The 21,902-nt window shown below is 42.0% G+C and overlaps 1 protein-coding gene across 1 annotated transcript; it reads right to left on the bottom strand.

Annotated features, from left to right (window-relative positions):
- Positions 1–2,642: 2,642 nt before the first annotated feature.
- Positions 2,643–20,970, bottom strand: LOC109487935 (two pore calcium channel protein 1-like). Its single transcript, XM_019792036.1, has 20 exons — positions 20,834–20,970; positions 20,021–20,103; positions 19,006–19,126; positions 17,110–17,238; positions 16,471–16,587; positions 15,691–15,809; positions 14,331–14,438; positions 13,772–13,898; positions 12,261–12,326; positions 11,394–11,538; positions 11,026–11,170; positions 9,842–10,006; positions 9,555–9,619; positions 9,070–9,151; positions 8,445–8,514; positions 7,424–7,649; positions 6,127–6,217; positions 4,997–5,119; positions 3,895–4,013; positions 2,643–2,742 (listed from the first exon to the last, which is right to left on the bottom strand). The coding sequence occupies exons 1-20, from the start codon at positions 20,927–20,929 to the stop codon at positions 2,669–2,671; spliced, it is 2,271 nt and encodes a 756-aa protein (XP_019647595.1). The 5' UTR covers positions 20,930–20,970; the 3' UTR covers positions 2,643–2,668.
- Between the last annotated feature and the right edge of the window lie 932 nt (positions 20,971–21,902).

Below are 21,902 nucleotides of genomic sequence, written 5' to 3'. Positions count from 1 at the left end.
AAACTGTTAGCTTTTAAAGCACAGATGAACTTGGACTGGTGAGACGTAGGTACCCATGGTAGATTGTCTTTCCCTGGCACGTCAGCAGAACGTACTGTGCCTGTGTCAAATCCGTAATGTAATGTGCGTAGCACTTAAGCAGAACGTCTCGTATTCATACATTTAAGGATAGCATCCCGTATGTTGTTTGTTGGGTCGGAAAAAGCACCATCTGCAATGGCAACATTCTGAACAGCCAACACTAAACAGCCAACAAATACCTGGAAATTCTGGGTATTGCGCAGATGCAGTACGTTCTGCCGACATGCTTCTTTTCCTATACCATTCGTGATGCCATTTTTGCTGTTTTGATATTCCATTGCTCCATTGTTTACAAACTGGCATTTGTGGGTGGTTGTGTAGGTAAAACAAACTGTATGCTGTGTGCTAGAAATTGTTGCAATTACTGATGTTGAAGTATTATGGTAAAACAATACAAGCTTATTAATGGTGAAGGAAGCACAGTTGTACATTGCTGACAATTCTTTAGATTATAATTGTAGCGGGAAGTTATTTGTACAGACAATGATTTAGATACGTTGTTCTCTTTGAAGGTCTTCTTGTAATAAACTTTCTTAATCTGACGGAAAAAGCCATGGCTTGTCATTATTGTCACACGTACACTACACAATGTAATTATGTAGTTGTCTACTTCAGGCAGATATGGCCAGACAACTATTGTTAACAATCCACTTCTTAGGCCACACTAATTTAATTTGTTGTTTCTCGGATTTGCTCTGTCCATTTTTGTCTGATTTGCAAAAAAAAATTTATTTGGTTCTAAATCAACTGCAAAATGTTCAACGAAAGACATATTTTGGCCCCAACGGTTGAACAAAGTCCTTTTCTTCCTAGTCGTTAAAGTTTTTCAATGTAGCAATGCAATTTTGTATCATTAAAAGTTCAAAATCTATTGTTTTAATTATAAACCAGCCTGGAATGTTCACTTAATGGCTACTAATAACTATTATAACATTTCTGGCCATCATGGGGTGCCTTGGCCTTTTTATTTTTGCCCTGTCACTTCATATTTTTTCTGAAAAAATCTGAGAAACAACAAATTAAATTGGTGTGGCCTTACAAATATGAACAGTTCTATTTTGGTGGTGGAAGTTTAAGTCCTTCACTCTAATTATAATTTTTATGCCAACCTTCCCTAATATTGAACACAAACAAGCAGCCTGTATTACTTTTTCCCTGAAGCTATAAACGGGCAGCCTTGCCTTGCACAACTGCATGGAAAGACAAACTCTTCATGTCACACACACTAAGTTTTCCCAGTGTGAAAAAAAAAAGTTTTCCCTGTGTAAAAAAAATGCTCAGCTCAACTTGTGAATAATGTTTCAAATACATGTTAGGCCATGTTGATTTCATTATATGGATGACATCCTCTGGGAACCCCAAAACTGATGCGTGCGAATAAAAAAGTTAAGCAAATAAAAAAGTTGCTTTCATTATAAAATCTACCGTCATGGAGGTCGAACAAATGACACAGAGTATGGTATGGCGAATAACCTGTTCAAATTCATTTCTTTACATTTTCGTTTTTTTTTTGTTTGTTTCATGTTGGCATTCTATGACATTGGAATCGTTTTCAAATAGTTTTTTGTAACTTACGATATATATATTTGCTCCTTTTGCAACTGTTTCGTACAGTGTGGTTGAAAACTTTTTTTTTTGGGGAAACGGCCAAAAATTCATGCGCGCGCGGATGTCATCCATATAATCAAATCAACATGGCCTTACATATGATTATCTATAGAACTGGAGAACCATGTCAAAAGCTACTTGACTACTGTGTCATTCACAATTTTATAACATGCACAGGGTCTACCCGTATCTATGGCCGTATTTCAAAGCACCAACAGTTGATCCCCTGGCCGTATTTCACTTTGTGAAGACACAATAATATTCATTTTGTGTTTATATTAGCCTCCTTCGCAGACTTGTAGGGTGCTGGCAGCGAAACCATCTGTCCCAGGTAAAACTCCCTCAGCGGAAAAACCATCCCTCCCTGGCATAACTCGTATCGCTCACCGTAAAAAGTATCGCCGCGCCCTACAAATCTTTGAAGGAGGCTATGTTTATATGTATTTCAGGGTAGAGACTGCTCCCATGGCTCATAGCTATGGAGTTAGTGAGAGACTGACCTGGTGGAATCAGTGATTCTACTGGCAGAGATCACGAATGGAGTTTATGTTGACAAAGACTCGAATCGGAATCTCTCCCGGTAGAATTGCTGATTCTAACAGACTGGCTGATTCTGCTGGTCCAGATCAGAGTGTCAGCGTTTTAGCCTTCATCCGCTCCCCATGATCTGCTACCAGACTGGTTACAGCGGATTGTGGGGAGCGGACGAAAGCTGAAACGCTGACACTCAGGCTACAGAGTCACCACCCTAACATATACATATACACGTACCATATCCTAATCTCCAAGCAGATCCTAGGGTGGCAAAAGACAGCATCAAATTGGCCAGGCAGTATTCATTCGCCAGAGAGGGCCCATACGCCTTGGGTGGCATATTGGAACCCTTTCTGGCAAATGGATACTGCCTGACCAATTTGATGCTGTCTTTTGTCACTCTAGGATCTGTTTGGAGATTACCATATCCTCAAGGTTGTGTGACTCAAAAGCTGTTGTCATCTTCCTCCCTCTCAATCTCGTACATCTTCTGCAGCAGTTCCTCCACTTTGTTGCCTCCTGGAGGAGAAAACGTGACGTTCTGTAACATTCTATTACCAGTCACGAGATTAATAGGAATATTTTTTTGCATATTTATATCTGTTGTACTACCTGTAAATTGTATTGTCTTCTGCCACCAATTAAGGATGACGTGTTAACATTATTTCTTGTTTTGTACTTTGCAGTTAGATTTCTTTATCTATGTTTGTATAACGTCTGTATTTGTGGATCATCTACTACCAGTTTCGACTGCCGTGATGACCCGTGTACTGATGTGTTGTCAGTCCCCAATAAGGCCACACCAATTTAATTTGTTGGTTCTCGGATTCGCCTCTTCGTCTTTTTCTGATTTGCAAAAAAAAAATTTGATTCTGGTCCTGAATCAACTGAAAAATGCTCATGTTTTGCCCCCAACAGTTGAGGAAAGTCCTTTTCTTCCTAGTTGTTACAGTTTTCCCATCTATCATTGCAGTTGTTTGATTAAAAGTTCAAAATTCAATGTTTAAATTTTAACCCAGCCTTTTGTGTTGACTTCATGGCTCATTTTGTAGCATTTAAGCCTATAATAGTATGTCTAGACCAGTCCTGTTTTTATTTTTATTTTTTTTCGCCCTGTCGCTTCATATTTTTTCTTAAAAAATCCGAAGAGAGAGGTGACGTAAATTTGGTGTCTCTAGCTGCTTGCGTTGGAACTGTAGGGGCGTTTTTTACCGGTGCAAAAATTTGCTCCAAGGGCGCTTTTTGGTACTGCAGCCGACCTTCCGAAGCAAAAAAAAAGCGCCCTTGAAGCAAATTGTGCACCGGCAAAAAACGCCTCTGCAGGTCAAACGCAAGCAGTTAGAGACACCAAATTTACGTCACTTTTTCCTTACTTTAACAGCTTTTTACCACATAAAAATCATGACTGTATCATATTTAAAACAGGAGATACAAAGCCCGGAAGGTCGGCTGCAGTACCAAAAAGCGCCGCTAGGGGGCTCCAAAAGTCAAATCAAGTGGCCGGCGTACTTTTTCAAAAGAGTAATGTCTCATGAGTATTTGTACCAAGTTTGGTGCTTGTATCACAAAGTGAAAGATTATTTCAGTTATCTGCCCCACGATAACAGTTACTGACAGTAATGCTTAGACTCCAGCGTTGCTCAAGTTTTGAAAAAAAAAAAAAGACCGTACCCCTTGGCAGCATGAACCGGATGGAGGGCCGCCTTCCCCCTCTGACGTAATCCGCCGCTGCCATCTCAGAATCGTCTTCTGTTGCCTCCTCCTCCTCAATGTCGTCCATGTAGGCGGACCTGGGAGAGGGTTGGAGATGTTACTCTCCAAGCAGAGGTTTGCGTTTTGGGTGTACAAACACTGTATTTTTTAGCGTGTTTTTAGGCTTTTTTATCGGGGTTTCTCTTTTGCACTGAATTTTTTTCCCACCAAACTGCATGGTTGGGTTTGGTGAGAAAAAAAATTCAGTGCAAAATAGAAATCCCGATAAAAAAGCCTAAAAACACACTAAAAATACCCCCAAAACCCAAACCTCTGCTTGGAGAGGGTTGGAGATGTGTCTTAGTGACAATGTACCATCTTTGTCAAGCTTTATAGGGAACCAGAGGCTAGTGGCTTCAGAAGTGGCCTAATGGCTTCAGAAGTGGCTGGAAAGAGTAGAAATTGGCCAGCTGGACAGATCGCATGCCATGGGAGTTGGTACACGAAAGGATTACAGTTTGTCATTCTTTCTGGCCGCTTCTGAAACCTTGTAGAGTCTACCTCTATTAATGACTAGTCTGCTCAGTATGTCATTTGAAGCTTCTAGTAGCATTGACGTCTCAGAACAACTCACAAGACTAGAAAGGTCGAGAGAAAATACAGTATGTTTACGTAGCCTAACAAAACTCAGCTGTTTACTTCTTACTCAAACACACGCACACACGCACGCACGCGCACACACACACACACACACTCACACACACACACACACACACACACACACACACACACACACACACACACACACACACACACACACACACACACACACACACACACACACACACACACACACACACACACACACACACACACACACACACACACACACACACACACACACACACACACACACACACACACACACACACACACACACACACACACACACACACACACACACACACACACACACACACTCACACACACACACACACACACACGCGCACGCACACACACACACACACACACTCAAACACACACACACACACACAGCATACAAATATTCAGCAGCACTCACTCGTCCTCGTTGAGCCCCATGACAGTGATTCTGCGCACCACGGCGCTCACCTTCCTCTCCGCCGGTTCTTTAGACACGGTGTACTCCAGCATGAACAGCTCCAGGATAAACGCAGAGAAGATGCTACAGGGCAGGCAGAAACGGGAACTGCTTTGTTTAGACCAGTCCATTTGTAATTTCCTAACATTTTTTTTAATATTCCGAAACATGCAATCACAAGACGTGGTGACGGCACACTCAAGTTTTTTCAACTTACATTAATGCCGCCACCAACACAGGGACAGTACAATACTCATTTACACCTGAGCAAAGTGAGGAAAGTCGTGTAAAGTGCCTTTCCCAAGGGCACAAGATCGGTGGCATGTCAGGACTCGAACCCGGGGCCTCTGGTTCCGAGTCGAGAACGCTGCTGCTACGCCACACGACCCCACGAAACATGCCTAACATTAAAGGCATCCAATGCGATTTCAGGGCAGCGAATCTGGAAATATTCTGAATAAAGCAATCTTTGTGATGTTGACACATACTGATTCACATTTATTTAGCACATTTAAATCAGCATTTCATACTCTGGGAATTTCAAACTGCAGAAAAGAGGCCCCAGGATTAGTACCCTTAAAATCAGCCCAGGGCCTTTCCAGTAACCATTTTCCGTCAGAATGTTGGGAATTTTTGCTACTTGAGGGTCAATATACATTGGGATTGTGGTTTCAACTCAGTATGTAGATAAGTGACTTGAGAATTGGCTTTGTAAAATCGGGTTTCCAAGCCCTAAAAACTACACTGGGTGCCTGCAAGGTCTGTACGAGAAAGACAATATTAGTGGGTGCTTGAAAATCAACAAGTTATGGTGCTTGATTGGGAGCTTTGTCAGACACAGACTATACCAAAGAAGACTAACTAATAGTATACAGACATGCACAACCCTCTGTATAAGTGACCACATCTACATAAGAACGAACCATGACTGGCTAGTGTGACACCACTTTTTGATCCCTTAGATAATTATCTTCTATTAACACAAGCATTGTAATGCCGCATAGACCATATATAGATTTTATCCGTCCCCTGCGTGGCCTTCTTTGACAGGTTTGATAGTATACGGAAGTTAGTTAGCGTGCAGCACTCACTTGAGTACGAGGATGACGACCAGTAGGTGGTAGATGATGAAGTATATCCGCGCGGCCTGGTGAGTCACAGCCACGAATCCTTCTGCCAGCAGTGGCGTCTGGTCAAGGAAGGCTTATATACTCAAGCTAGCCTCTACCAGGCGTCCAAAGCGGCTGGAAAGAGTAGAAATTGGCCAAACAGAGAGATAACATGCCGCGGGTAGGGGGTGCGGGGTTGGTCCGCTAGAGAGTACATACAGTTTGTCGCTCCCGGGTACCATCTGCAACAACTCCTCCGGCATGTTATCTGTCTATATGGCCAATTTCTACTCTTTCCGGCCGCTTCTGAAGCCTGGTAGAGGCTACATTCTGGCTGCTGAATACTATTCATAGTCCAATTAAGCAGAGGTCTAGGTTTCGGCTTATTTTGGCGTGTTTTAGGCGTTTTCGCTTTCTCTTTTGTACTAGTAACTTGTTTGTTTTTACTTCGAGAGTGGGTGGTGAGAGATACCAAGAGATAAAGGGCTGTGATAGGCTTTATCCAAGCAACCTTTCATATTGTATGTTCATTGCAATAAAGATGATTTTAAACCCCCTTGGATACTGTCTTGCCAATGGCATTGCCTTTCCAATTTGATACTGTCTTGTAGCCACCTAAAGATCTGCTCGGAGATTAATTCATAGAAAAGGTTTTGCGGTTAGTATTACCTAATGGCACACACAGGGATAAAACGAAGTCCTGAACATTTTGGTCAGTAGTAGCAACTCTCCAACCTCCTTGGTAGTAGTTATCACTCCTCAACTTCTCTACCAGTAAAATGGCTTTAATTTTTTAAATAGCTGAGCAAGGCTGTTAGCGAAGCATATATACAGCAAGGAGACAAGCCAAAGAAAGCGCCTCCACGTTCGGCCCACTGAGGATTGCATCACAGGATATCATAGAAGTCACTCCTTATCAATAAAATTTTTTTATAGCCTGGTTAGCATTAGTGATATAATATGAATCTTTATTGCATGTTCTTGCCCAGATGGGCTAAATGCACAAGAGGACATGCAGTATGCAAAACATGAGTATTGCATACTGGGACGCTATATTCTAATGCAAAGTGCTAAGAATCTATACAATACAACAATACTATATACTACCTATCATCTATTTAATGTCTTGTGGTGGCGGGACTTTGGCACACTGTTATGTCAATTCTGTGTATTTTCATTCTAATTGTATTTTGTTGAGTAAAATAAGTTATAAACTTGAGTGCAGCGCCACACTGTCCTTATTACTGTTTTGCTGAGTATTGATAGATAAAAAGGATATCATGCCACTGGTTGACCACCATCAGCTCGAACAGAACCACGAAGGAGTGGAGGATGTCGTTGAAGTTGTTGTTGCAGTAGCGGTTCATGGCGAACTGCGTCCCGTTCAGCCGGGGGTTCCCGCACGTGATCGGCCGGGTCTGGCTGCGGTTGGTGAGAAACGGTTCCGGAGTGATCCTCCCAGCGAAGGCTTCCATTCCGATGATTGCGAATATGTAGAAGAAAACCTGAGAAAAAGTGATACTAACTAGAAAGGTAACGTTTGCAAAGGAAATGCATTATAATTGTTTACCTCCACATGGTCTAGCCTAACAAACTACTGCTCTGTTTATTCTTACTCAAACAGATTCATATATATGGTGACCAGCCCTCCAACTTTGTCCTGCCACTTGTTTCATAATGTAATTCAGCACCACATGGTGTCGGCTGCAGCACCAGTTACCATAATAATGACAACAGTCTGGTCCAGGTCATTGACCTTATTTGTTTGGAACAGAAGAAGAACTAGAAGGAACTACGCGTTTTCTTTCTGTGAAGGTAAATACGTAAATATTATTATGATTCCTAACAATACATATGTAACAAGACTTTTAATAATTTCTATTTGGGACTGTGATAGCTCAGTATCGTCAGTTAACAAATCTTATATAATATATAGAAACACTTTACATTTGGAACCGCATATTTCCCTACGGTGTAACAATGCCTAGTATGTATGTCACAATTACACTACGTTCCGGAATGTGTTGTAAACAGAAAAACACGATGAACTATGTAACACCTTTAGTGCACTATGCACCAAGTAACATCTAGTGTCTGTGCACAGTAAACCAGTCAGAATTACCCTGATGAAGATGACAGAAGGTCATCGAAACGTCGGCTTGAAAAACAAATGGTTGTCATAAAAAGAACTTTGCTATTCAGAAGGTAAATACGATTTGAGCTTTGATAATCTGATCGTGCATGCATGTGCATGTGGTAAAATAGTATTTGCAGCAAAGAAGATCACGGATGCCACTTACGAAAAGGACGGCGCCGTACGTCAGCAAGGAGCGGCCGATGCTACTGATGGTCTTCAGCACGATCCGGAATCTGTGGGGAGTGATAAGGTTTGGAGAGACTTTGGTTCAGGAGACATACCAAGAATATGAGAGAGAAGAATTGACTGACCCAATGAATAGCCATGAGAGTTATCAACCAAGGATTGAGGTGTTCAAGAATTCATTCTTTCCTAGAACTATCGCAGAGTGGAACTCACTGTCAGCAAGTACAGTAGGGGCATTGTCAATAGATAGCTTTAAACTATGTCTAGAGCTAGAAGTTCAAGGGTTAGGTGTAACAAGTCGATCGGTGTAATATAGCCAGCTGCCGCCGCGCCGCGTGCCTGCGAAGCTGGTGTGTTACGCCGAAAGGCGGTTATACCGGCTATACAGATACAGACCCATTGCATTGATGAAGGTTAGACATCCAGATAAACAACACTCATGGGAAATCCAAACTCTATTACTGGAGATAATATCCGGACGTCCACCACTCTTCTTCAGCGTCACTAATGAACTAACAGAACTCGTTAACACATGACTGACCCGTTGTACAGCTTGTTCCTGAACGCACAAAGACACGATGGAAAAAGCTTTATTCACTCACCTCTCGATAGCGTAGACTAGCCTGACTAACCGAAGCAGACGGAGAACCAGGAGGAAGTCGAGAGCACCACTCTGGTTCGAAACTACCGGAACAAAATGTGGCAGTTCAAAGTATTTCGTTTTATGTATCATCATTGCACGAAAGGTTGCACATGGATCATTATCAAACCAGAAAAGTAAACATGCAAAATAAATACAGCATGTTTATGTACACATAGTTTATCCTCACAAACTACTGCTCTGTTTATTCTTACCGCTCGATTTGCTACATAATGTAATCCTACACCACTGGGTGCCTACTACAGCACCAGTTACCATGGTGACAGACATCTGGTACCAGTCCAGGTCATTGACCTTTTTTTAAGAAGACACAAAGTAAAACAATATGGTTTCCTTCTGCGGAGGTAAACATAACACGAATTCTTATGACAACTACGTATATGTATACTTTTCACACTTAAGTTTGAGCCAGGTGAACAGACTTACTGCTTTTCCAGGCCAGCTCCAGTACGTTGATGACCAGCGCAGCGACAATCAAGATGAAGTCAAATCTAGACAGAAAAGTACGAGGACAACGTCACGGCATTGTCTACATCGGTTGCTGATATCGCATCTCGTTTATAGATTAGGCTCTAGTCGTAACTTCGTTGACGTTTAACATCCCAAAGTTAAAAAATATCGACCAGAATAACAGCTTAACCATTAATATAAAAGACAACGGAAGACCATCGTTCGTTCTCTTCATTTTGGCACGAATAGATACGTTTTCTTACATGTTCATAGCACTGCGGAAAAACTTCTTCAGCCCGAAGACGTAGAATTTGAGGAGAATCTCCAGGATGAACAGCACCATGAAGAACCACTCGGCGTCGTCCTGGTCCAGCGCGATGCAGACGGCGTTGGCGACCACGGCCAGGTCGATGAAGTACCGGAAAAACCTACATGGACAAACCAGAAAGAAAGGTAACATTCGCAAAGCAAATACATTGTTGTTGTTTTTTGTTGTTGTTTTTTTTATTCCAACATCTAATCACAAGACGTGGTGACGGCACACTCAAGTTTTTTTTTCAACTTATATTAATGCCGCCACCAACACAGGGACAATACAATACTCATTTTCACCTGAGTCTAGTGGGGAAAGTCGTGTAAAGTGCCTTTCCCAAGGGCACAAGATCGGTGGCATGTCAGGACTCGAACCCGGGACCTCTTGATTCCGAGTCGCGCACGCTGCCGTTGCGCCACACGACCCCACAATACATTGTGTTTATCTTCACACTTCTACTAACATTTACTGCTCTGTTTATTCTTACTCAAACACATTCAATTTATATATATGGAGACCAGCCCATCCAACTTTGTCCTGCCACTTGTCACATAATGTAAACACCAGCGTTGGCGCCGGCGACCACGGCGAGGTCGATGAAGTTCCGGAAAAATCTAGACAGACAGACAGACAGACAGACAGACAGACAGACAGACAGACAGACATAACAAGGAAGGTGACATTGATTTGATTTGATTTGATTTATTCAATTTGAAACAGTACAATACACGTGGGACATACACAGGCAGCTGTTGCTGGTGCTATTCTCACACATCGAAACATATACACTACTCATGCATCTTCACTTGAGTTTTAAAAGTGAGGAAAGTCGTGTAAAGTGCCTTTCCCAAGGGCACAAGATCGGTGGCACGTCAGGAGTCGAACCCAGGACCTCTTGGTTCCGAGTCGAGCACTCTATCGACCGTTGCGTCACACGACAAAGCAAATACAGTTTTGAGAGTTTGTAGAGTTTTTAACGCATTCTTTTAATTACCAGCCGCGAAAGAAGGTTTCCATCCGCCCGGAGCCTCCTCAGAAGGCTTCAATGTCTTCTCTGTGTCGGCTCCCAAAGCCTGGTAGAGGCTACTGGCCGCAATGGGGTTTCTTACGAGATGTTGGTGTCTAATAACGTACCTGTTGGCGACAGCTTTCCTGACGAGCCGACTGATCCTGGACCTGAAGCAGCGAGGGAACCACCGCTGGAACTCCGGCTCCCTGCCTTTGTCGTCCAGCACCCGCATGTCCAGCAAGTTCACGACGTGGAAAAATTCTTTTTTGCCTGGAAGGAAGGAAGGAAGGACGAAAAAGAGAAACATCTTATCTTGCGGATATCTTCATGAATACTTCATAATCTTATTAATTAGGAAATTAGCTTAAGCTTTTTGTCCTACACCACCTAACATTACATATTATTTACCCTTTGTATTTCTTTTACAGTATATTGTTTTCTTGAAAAAAAAAACAATAAAAATTGGGAAAAAGTATTTCCATGCTTAACTCACTGATGTATCCAGTCTGGTTGGACCCGGCTAGGACGTCCCACAGAAGAGAGTGTTCCAGGTCCAGCCGCTTGGGATGAACCGTCCGCATCAGCGACATCCACCGGCTCCTGGGCAGCAGCTCCTCCTCTCCAGCTTCCGTTTCAACCTTTATTTTTTTAAATTCAGAAGCACAGTGAATACAAATAAAAGGACATGGACTAAGTGACTGCGAACTGAAGTTAGATACAACTTATATTCTCCCAGCCACTTTTACAATGGAAAAAAAACGGCGTTTACAAGACATTTGGAAAACTATGGATAGCATTGTGTCAAACCTCCCATCCCAGAAGAGAAGGAAAGCATAGCAGGACACCTACAATTAGTCTCTAGTGATGTGATGTAGTTTTGCGCGGCTAACATAATTTCACAGTTAATGTCATTCGAACCAACCAAACTGCCGCGAAGCACTAAAACTTGTTTAGCATTGTATGCTTCACACTCTTCACACTTACATTTCATCAACAAACCGTTTCTAATTATATAACTCTTTAGTCCTTCCATCTATTCCTACAACATTGTAAATAAGTGAATATTATATATTTTAATGACCTCTGGCCTCCTACCATACTGAGTTATATTGTTACTTTTTTGTATATACTGTCATTAGCCTAGGTTATGGATTGTAGGGTATGAGAAATTTCTGTGATTCGTTACTTTATTGTGTTATGATGTGTGTATGTTTATATACTATGTATTTCATAATGTGGGGCCCGATATCAGCTCAGCTGCCAGGGCTTTCACTGTATTGCATTGTTTTGTTGGCAATTTGAATAAATAAAAAATAAATAAAAGTATGCTTGAAAGCTTGCCAAACAGGACAGTTTCAACCTTCAGGATGTCGAACGCCAGCTGGAGGTTGTTCTGCTTCTCTCGAACCGAGTCTTCGACGTACTCCTGAGTCAAATGAAGGGCAGGTTTTAGACGTCAGTATCATGTCAATTTTCTATGGATTGTAATAATGAATTTTTACTTCCAAAATCATGCCCGAGTGGCGTCGTGTGGTGTAGTGGTACATCACTAGACTCATGATGAAACGGGGAGACCCGGGTTCGATTCCGGTTCGTACCCGAACAAGTCCGAACATGCGCCGCGACGTTGTACCATTGGGAAAGGTACTTTACACGAATTTCCTCACTTCACTCAGGTAAAAATGAGTACCTAGCTTCGGCTAGGGACGTCCCTCGGATAGGACGTTAAATGGAGGTCCCGTGTTTGGGAGAGCCACACCCCACGCACGTTAAAGAACCCACCACACTTATCGAAAAGAGTAGGGGACCTTCCCGGTGTAAGTGGTTCAAACCTTACAGTCTGGTCTCAGGTTTGACATATTTGAAAAGGTGATAGTCACCTGTTATGTCAATCCTTCCACAAATGCGGTAAATCGTCATGAATAAATGCCCGAAGGCTAATGGAATGGTACGTACACACGTGGTAAAAGCAACACTATGGAAGTGCCCATACCGCCACTTGAAATTATAGGCCTATGTAGGTAAGCATTATCATATTTACATTTTATCCTTCATCTTCATCTTTGCCGGGGCTCAAAGATGTTATGTGAGCCCCGGCTACACCCCCATATAGCCCCTGATGGGGCACTTTAGGGGGGAAGGCCTTGGTTTAAGGCGGGCAGGCCTCCAGCCTGGCCCGGAAGGACTCAACGGTGGGAGCCATAACTACCGGGCCAGGCAAGGCTTTCATTTGGGGATTGTGCGAGGGAAGAAGGAATATTTGTAAGTGTCTGTTCGTGCATGTATAGGTTGATATTTATGCTGGTGGCTCCCTCGGGTACGCCCTTGGGCTGGCTTGAGCAGGTTGCTGGTGTCCATGTGTCTACAGCAACATCAATGCAATGAATACTTGGGTCTGTAAAACAGAATGCTCTTCCTTGTTTTGTCTAATGACAAAAGGAAGTAGTGGCCTCATAACGATTCTGAAACGGAATTGTAACACGTCATTGATCATTTGATAAGGAAAATTAATGCTGACCGAGTGACAACCTGAAATAAAATGTCATATTGACGGATTGACCTGACATATATTTTTCAAAATTTTTCTTCCAACATTTCATGACTAAGACATGGTGATGGCAGTCAAGTTATATAAATTTATTTTATGCCGACGCCAACGCAGAGGACAAATACAGGACAGGACAGGACTATGCCCATTCTCACTAGAGTATAGTGAGGAAAGTCGTGTAAAGTGCCTTTCCCAAGGGCACAAGATCGGTGGCATGTGTTAGGACTCGAACCCCGGACCTCTTGGATCCGGGTCGAGCATTCCGCACTTACGCCACACGACCTGACATATGTTAGTTTAAAAGGGATTGAAATAAATACGACCTTTAGATGCTCCTTGAAGTTGTTGTAGATGGTTGCCAGGCAGATACTCATGAACAGGTACAGGCAGATGATGAGGTAGATGATGAAGAACAGGGTGAACCAGGGATTGTAGTCGAACGCAGGCATCCTGAGGGAAAACATGAAATGTGTACAAGAGCTTATCAAGCTACTCAGAAGGAAAACATTGTTTTTGCTCTGTTTCTTCTTCTTCTTCTCTAAACAAATAAGGTCAATGACCTGGACCAGACGTCTGTCACCAGGGTATGTATAACTAAGCAGACACCCCTTGGTGTTTGATTACATTATGTTGCCAGTTGGAGGGGCTGGTCACCATGTTTATGAATTTGTGTTTGAGTAAGAAGAAACAGTGTAGTAGTTTGTAAGGCTACACCACGTAAAGGTAAACATAATGCATTTGCTTCCCAAACTCATAGACAATCCACAAATGTTTAGTACACAAAATCAATCAATGCCTTTGACCGTTGAATTATAAGCTGTGTTGGAATATCTATCTTGCAATCTCCCTTTATGCAACTTGAGATAGCATTGCCGCACTTACATAACGTCTGGAAAGTTAGCAGTCGTGACGAGCACGTAGAGGTGGAAAAAGTTGTCCAGGTAGTTATGCATGTAGGGCTGACCATCGCTGTAGTACACAAGGTCCTGTCTGCAGAGAAAAATACACACAACAGTAATTTATTTATTAGACTTTCCAATGCAACATCAAGTAGCATGGAGGAGAGACAAAACAGGTGCATATTTGCACCTCTGCCAGTTGTCTCTCCACATACAAAATACATAATAAAACAGTAATGATACAAAAATAAACAATTCAACTGACAACATACTATAACATATTAAGATATATAACAATATAGTGACAACTATAGGGCAGTTATCGTGGCCTTGTGGCCATACAGGTCGTACATCTGCAAAAAGATATCCAGCTACATGCAGCATCGGTGTCATAGACCGCATTAAACCTGTTATGTAAATGTAACATCAACTGTCTTTTGAAGGTATTTAAGTGTTGTGGCTGAGAGACATTTAAACCCAAAGTTCTCAGACTGACATCCAAACTGTTCCATATACGTACAAGTCTTGGGAAGTACGACATAGCAAACAGTTGTGTTTTAGTTCTAAGAGGTGTTAACATGTGAGATCTTGCGCTTCTCGTGCTTCTCAAAGAAAAAGAAACATATTTCAACATATCTGAGTCGCACAAGTTTGCCATAGACTTAACAAAGAGTACGATGTCGGCCGCTTCTCTCCTGAATGCGAGTGGTAACAGTAATCCAACAAAACAAAACAAAACAAAACACGGACAACTGTGTTACGGCAAAGATCGGTTATACCGGATATACAGAACTGGCCTTTGAATGGGCAAATGTTGGAACAAGTCATTTATTCCAAACATAAAGGATTTATTTCCGAGAAATTTCTTTGAACCTTGGTTTTGATTCGATCTTTATCATACAACCTGCATACACAAATATAGGCTCCGAAAACATTTACATACAATCGCAATTACATCGTCAATTATTAACACAAAAAAGTTCCTTTATCAGAAATGATAACCTTGATGACGTCCTGATTTCAACCCTGAGGTCATTGTATTATATTTATGTTTACCGAAGGAAAACATATTGTTTTTACTCAGTTTCTTCCTCCTCTTCTGTTCCAAACACTAACCTCTGACCTGGCCAATGACATGATTTGTTGACGTCTATCACCATGGTGATTGGTGTTGGGTTACATAATGTTGCAATGTCATGGTCTGCTCTACTCCTGTCACCATAATATACTAGTTGTACATGTATGTGAATCGGGGATCCGTATTCTCGTAGAAAGGCCTGGAGGAGGCTAGTCGGTTCTCAACAAACAAACAAACAAACAAACAAACAAACAAACAAACAAACCTGTTCTGGAATATCTTGAGCGCCATGAGCGCGAAGAAGGCGACGCTGAGGAGGAACAGCGTCAGGACGGTGATGATGTCAGGCAGCGTCAGCAGGATGTTCTTAAACACCCCGCGCAGCTAAAGGCAACAAGGGGAAATAATGATCATGTACGGTGGCCCGTTGGTACACTGCTGTTTATTTTGATTCCAATATTTCTATTTCACTTTCAGAAAATGGAAGTACCCACACTCATCTGTGCAAGGAGCTTCTATCACCTTTTCACACGCGCTACGAGTCGGTCGAAAATTTAATTGGGTAAGTGACAATTTAGTTTATAGCGTTGGCTAGTGGCGTCGGGTGGTGTAGTGGTTAGAGCAATCGACTGTGAACCGGGAGACCCGGGTTCGATTCCTAGTCGTACCCGGTACATGTCTGAACATGCACCCCGACGTTGTGCCCTTGGGAAAGGCACTTTACACGAAATTCCTCACTCCACCCAGGTGTGAATGGGTACCTAACTTCGGTTGGGGAAAGTCGTATTGAGGTCACCTTGTGGCGCCGAATGGCAGCCGCACAGACCCTTGCGACAGTTCTACAAAAATAATTGTGGAACAAATATGTGTATTATGTGTATTATTTGATTGTTGTAATTGTTGTGATTTGGATTGATTATTATGTGATACCCTGCATCAATTCAGCCGTATAAAGGCTGCGACTGCACGGGTACTGTTTGGACAATAAAAAAATAAAAATAAAAAAAAATAGAACGTTCAGCCCTTTTGGTCATAACAACGATACCTGTTTCGCTCTGTCCATGCAGAGGAGCAGCAGAGGGCGAAGTGGCCTGGAGAACCTGACTGACGTCACGCCGAGCTCACTGAGGATGACGTACAGCGCCATGTCCAACAACGTCAGCTGCGGGAGAACAGCGTCACAGTATTTGTTTATTTGTTTATTTATTTGAATTTACCACCAGATATACAAGTGGAAGGGAGGACAAAACAGGTGCATTGACACCTTTACAAGTTGTCCTCCCAAAAACAACATACAGAATATAAAAGCAGATTACATCATTAAATACAAAACAAATTGCAATAATGAACATCATTAACATCAAATATTATACATCAACATCAAATATTATACATTAAACATCAAAACTGTACAATGCAATTTCAAGGTATATACACATGTAATACATTATTTACAAAAATATCAATGGTTAATTAAAATCTGTGAAGTCTTGGAAGTTCATTATGAAACAAGTCTCATTTGATAAAGTAACGAGTGATAAAGAGGCCATCTACATCAGGGCAAACGCATTACAACCATCCCTCAACAGAGACGGGGGGGGGGGGTCATAGACTTTCTGGAACCTATGAACCAATGATGACCTCAATGATGATGATGATGATGATGAATATGATAGAAAATTACCAGTAAGATGACGAGGGTGGGAAGCCGCCGTTTGCTTCTCCAGAAGTTCTTCTCGGAAGAGAAGATTCCCTGATGGGCGAGTCTGCTGAAGATCAGGCACACGCAGAACAGCTCTACGCACATCGTGATCTGGGCAGACAAGCATACATATAAATCAATCAATCAATCAATCAATCTTTATTCAAACAACTAGCAGACGACAGTCTGAATTGAGTTGTTTTTACAGTTCATAAAATTGACGTTAAACAACACTAATAGTTTAAAAATTACATAATTTACAAGTTAATGACACAAATTCGGTAGGGAGCTATAACAATGCCTATTTACACAAGTAGAGGTAAAGGTCAATGCTAGCCGCACTCAGTCACTCTATGCCCTCTTAAGTAAAAGCAGCTAAGATCTGTATTTAACTAGCGTTTAACAGCTCAACAATGTAGGGAATGGGCGATTTTTGTACCGTTCTGTGCGGCAATACGGAGTGTCAAACTTATGTGCAGAACGTGTGCTTCTACCAGAGATATTCTGCCTTACTGGGGGCAGCCATTCACGAAAGTCAGAGTTCAAGAGAGATTCTGCAAATGTTCTACAGATTGTGCGGCGACGATCGGCCAGGGAGCTGAGGTTCAATGTAGTAAGTGCTGTGTCGTAACTGGAATACTGTGACCCCAGGATGATTTTTCAGGCCCTTACTTGGATTCGTTCTAGTGTCTTTGATCTCCCACTGCCCCCAGATAAGAAATCAAACCCCTAATAGCTTGACTAGAATATTATAGAATAGTAGTTACCATGTCTCTCTTGCCTATTTATGTATTACATAATTCACTCCTTAAATTTGTCACGTATACGTGAATTTATTAGTTTTGAGTAGAACTTCATTTTAGTATATGGTTTTAGCCAATTAGTCAATACATTCTGTACTTATTGTTCTTGTCAATGTCTGTTCGCAATTAGCTTTCGGGCATGGGCTTGCCATAAAGCTATTCACTGTGAACTTTCCTACGCAACACGTGTAGAAGGTACGAAGTATGACATCTAACATTGCTATCTATCAAACATGCTATGAGACTACCAATCTACCTTACAACGGCTGTGTGGTATGGGATGAGAATGTGCTTTTACAGTAAAAGGTCGAATTTTTAGCGTTCAGGCATCTTTAGATATTGTCCTGTATACACAATGCACTCATAGCTTACACCCTAGAGACGCAAAACTACTCTCCAAGCAGATGTTTAGGCATCGGCTTATTTTAGGCGACATGTACATGTTTTAGGAGTTTTATCGGGCTTTCTTTTGTGCACTACTAAATGTTTTTATCATCCTCTGGAGATAGAGAGAGGACGGTATAGAAGGCTGCCTGTATGTGAAAGAATTTGTAAATATTGTAACGCAAAGGTTGTGGAAGACGAAATACACTTTATCTCAAATTGTTCGTTTTATAACAACGCTCGAAATGAGCTGACTATCCAAACTTCTACAATTTATCCCAATTTCTCTAAACTTACTGACAAAGAAAAAACTATTCTTCTGTTAACTTCCCAAAACCCACAAATTTTAGAAAAGGTGGGACATTACGTCTCCCACGGTTTACAAAAGAGAAGTCAAACCCTTCAGACATAGGTTTAGACATAATTATTGTTTTATTCAACTATTTTTCATTATGTAAATATTAGTTGTTATATAATCTGTTTCAATATTGTTGTATGCTTATGAGTTGCAATTAGCCTCCGGGCACGAATTTGCAATAAACTTCTTAATGTTAATGTTTTTATTGCGCCAGTCCGACATCCGGGTGGTGTATGCCTTGCCAATTTGATATTGTCTTGCCGCCACCAAAGGATCTGCTTGGGGACTAGCGCAAAACAACAATGAAGGAAACGGTGTAGAGCCATTACGTACCCAATAGTCTAGTCTGATGCTTGGAACAGCCGGATCTTCGAACAGCACCAGAGACAGCAGGGCGCCGACAGCCATGTGGGACGTCCAGAAGAACGCGGGCTCGTTATACAGGTTGTACAGTCTAAATGCAAAAAAAAAAAAAACAACAACAACAACAACAATCGCTTTCTATACTAGGTCAAAGGTATCTGGTAGACAATGTCGGCCCCCGTCGCGGTTAAGTGAAGGCTGATATGCCCTGATGTATCGTCTACCAGATACCTTTGACCCAGTGACAAGCTTAAGCCTCACTGGGTAAGCTCACTGGGTAGGGTCAGTCTACTGAGGAAGACCAGAGTGACTGGTCGAAAGCTCTAGGTGAGAGAACTTTTTGTGTTGGATCTAAAGTTTTAACTCTAAACATGTAACTACCAACACAGATGAACTTTCATGATAATCGCTTTCTATGATACACAAGAAAACAGTTACTCAGTTACACCTAGCTTCATTGGAATCCACACCTAGCTTCAGTGCACTGTAAAACAGTCATGAATGTCCTGATGAAGATGACAGACGGTCATCGAAACGTCGGCATCGAAACTTTGCTATTTAATCATCCACCAACCTGATTAAATTATTGACGGAAGTAGTTACGCAAGCAACTGGACAGATTTTCAAAATCTTAACATGATAGTAACATTATAGTAAGTGTATCTATAGTATCATTGTAATGTATAGATTCCTAGCACTTTGCATTAGAATATAGCATACCAGTATGAAATACTCATGTTTTACATACTGGATATCCTCTTGTGCATTTAGCCCATCTGGGCAAGAACATGCAATAAAGATTCATATCATATCATATATCATATTATTTCATTACATTTTTTACCTGGATGCCTAACCTTCATTGACGCCTACACGTGATAGTTAACGATTAACAAAAGGCCGTATCTACGTTTCTCAATGAAGTAGCAAACGTTATAGGGAGAAGTCAATACACAAAATGCCCAAAATTTCTCTCCCTACTCACCTGACAGACTTGGGGTCGGTCTTGAAGTTACCCCGGTTTCCGTTCCGAGCGTCGTTCACGTATGTGGCTGCGAGACGCACGTCCTGTAAAAAAACATGGCATGTCTCCTTTAATAGACTACACGTTACTCGGTACTCCAACTTTACCGGCCCCGCATTGTGGTCTTTCTTCTGAGGCTCATTTTCAGAACCTGACACTGCTGACTGTGTTGTTGTTCTTGATTCCATCAAATATTAACTTTCATATAACTAATATTTCTTGTGTTGACAAACCGAAACGTTGGTGTGTCGCAACACATATAGGGAAGACTCACCGTATAGAATTGATAAACATTCAGCACTTTACAATAAATTAAATTACAGTACATATACGTTAATCTTGTCTATCCACATATCGGCTAGGTCTATCTCGTCGCATTGGCAATGGAATATCTGCAACCTGATACAGATCGTGGCTCTTCGGCCCCCTAGGTTTTTATTTATTCCAACATATAATCACCAGACGTGGTGACGACACACTCAAGTTTCTTCAACTTATATTAATGCCGCCACCAACACAGGGGACAAATACATTACAGGACAATACTCATTTACACCTGAGCTAAGTGAGGAAAGCCGTGTAAAGTGCCTTTCCCAAGGGCACAAGATCGGTGGCATGTCAGGACTCGAACCCGGGACACTTAGTTCCGAGTCGCGCACTCTGCCGCTACGCCACACGACCCCCTAGGTCTTCAGCTAGATGTTTTGTCCCAGTCACTACCGACATAGGTAACGTTACAACACAATGAATGTTCGCCCCTCAGTTAAAGCTTACCTCATCTGACAATGGTGGTGCATCTTCCGTATCGCTGTCTGCGTTTCGAGGTTCGCCCAGTGAACCCCCCTCCGTCTCCTCAACATTGTAAGACATGTTACTCCGCACAGTAGCGAAAACACTTCGGGTGGCGACTGCTGTACGTACGCCCGAACTCTCTAGAACACCGTGGACTTACGTGAACCCGGAAATTTATTGCAGAATAAAGGTGTGAGGGGGTGTCAACAGGCCACTCCTAGATGAGGTGTATAGTAGTAACTGTTTGAGTAAGGTGTAGGTGTAGTCTTACGTAAGCGTAGTTAACGTCGAAAAATAGCCTCCGTAGCAGGCTTATAGAACTGGGGGTTTGGTGGTCTTCGGCTGTTTTCTGATTAGCCCAGTTAAAAAAACGGGGGTAATTTAACCAGGCCGGCTATGTTGTCTATATGCAATAAGAAAATAGCGCATATTAAAAAGCAAAAGACCCTGGAGACCCCCAAACCCCCAGTTTTTGGCATGCTGTGGAGGCTAGTCGAAAACATGCTTTCTTATCCGTAAATGCCGCTACTTGGTCTAGATTTATGAGGACTTTTATTGACGCCAACTGACGGACAACTACAATGCCGTGACACTTCACGGGAGGTTTACAACACGTCGGGCCGAAGTTCAACTCATTCAAGGCTGTGTGCATAACACGGGTTGCTATGGACGACTAGGCACGGCTGAGGTCAACAAACATTACGTAAGCAGGCACAACGATAACGTCAGGTGAAAAAAAAACTTGGCACTGATCGTAAAAGGAGGGCGCGTACGCAATTTATGACCCATAATCTAGTTTATTTTGATAATAGTTGGTCTGAGAATGGAAATAAATGGCCAAGTTCACGTACAAGACGCACGATAGGGACCGTTTCGGCGATACCTGTAGTGCATGTTTCGGCGATACCAGCTTAACACCAGTGAATGTTGTGTAGTATACATTAACACTTAACCATTTATAGCTGTTCTTGTTTCAGAATACAGTGCAACAAAAGTTAACTTCTGATCTAATAGTTAATGTCTAACGCCTAGTTTAATGAATGAATGAAGA

Source organism: Branchiostoma belcheri, unplaced genomic scaffold (genome assembly GCF_001625305.1).
Source record: "Branchiostoma belcheri isolate BF01 breed outbred unplaced genomic scaffold, Haploidv18h27 scaffold90, whole genome shotgun sequence".
Lineage (NCBI taxonomy): Eukaryota > Metazoa > Chordata > Leptocardii > Amphioxiformes > Branchiostomatidae > Branchiostoma > Branchiostoma belcheri.
Note: the sequence above shows the minus strand (reverse complement) of the source record. Positions and strands in the feature narration are given on the sequence as shown.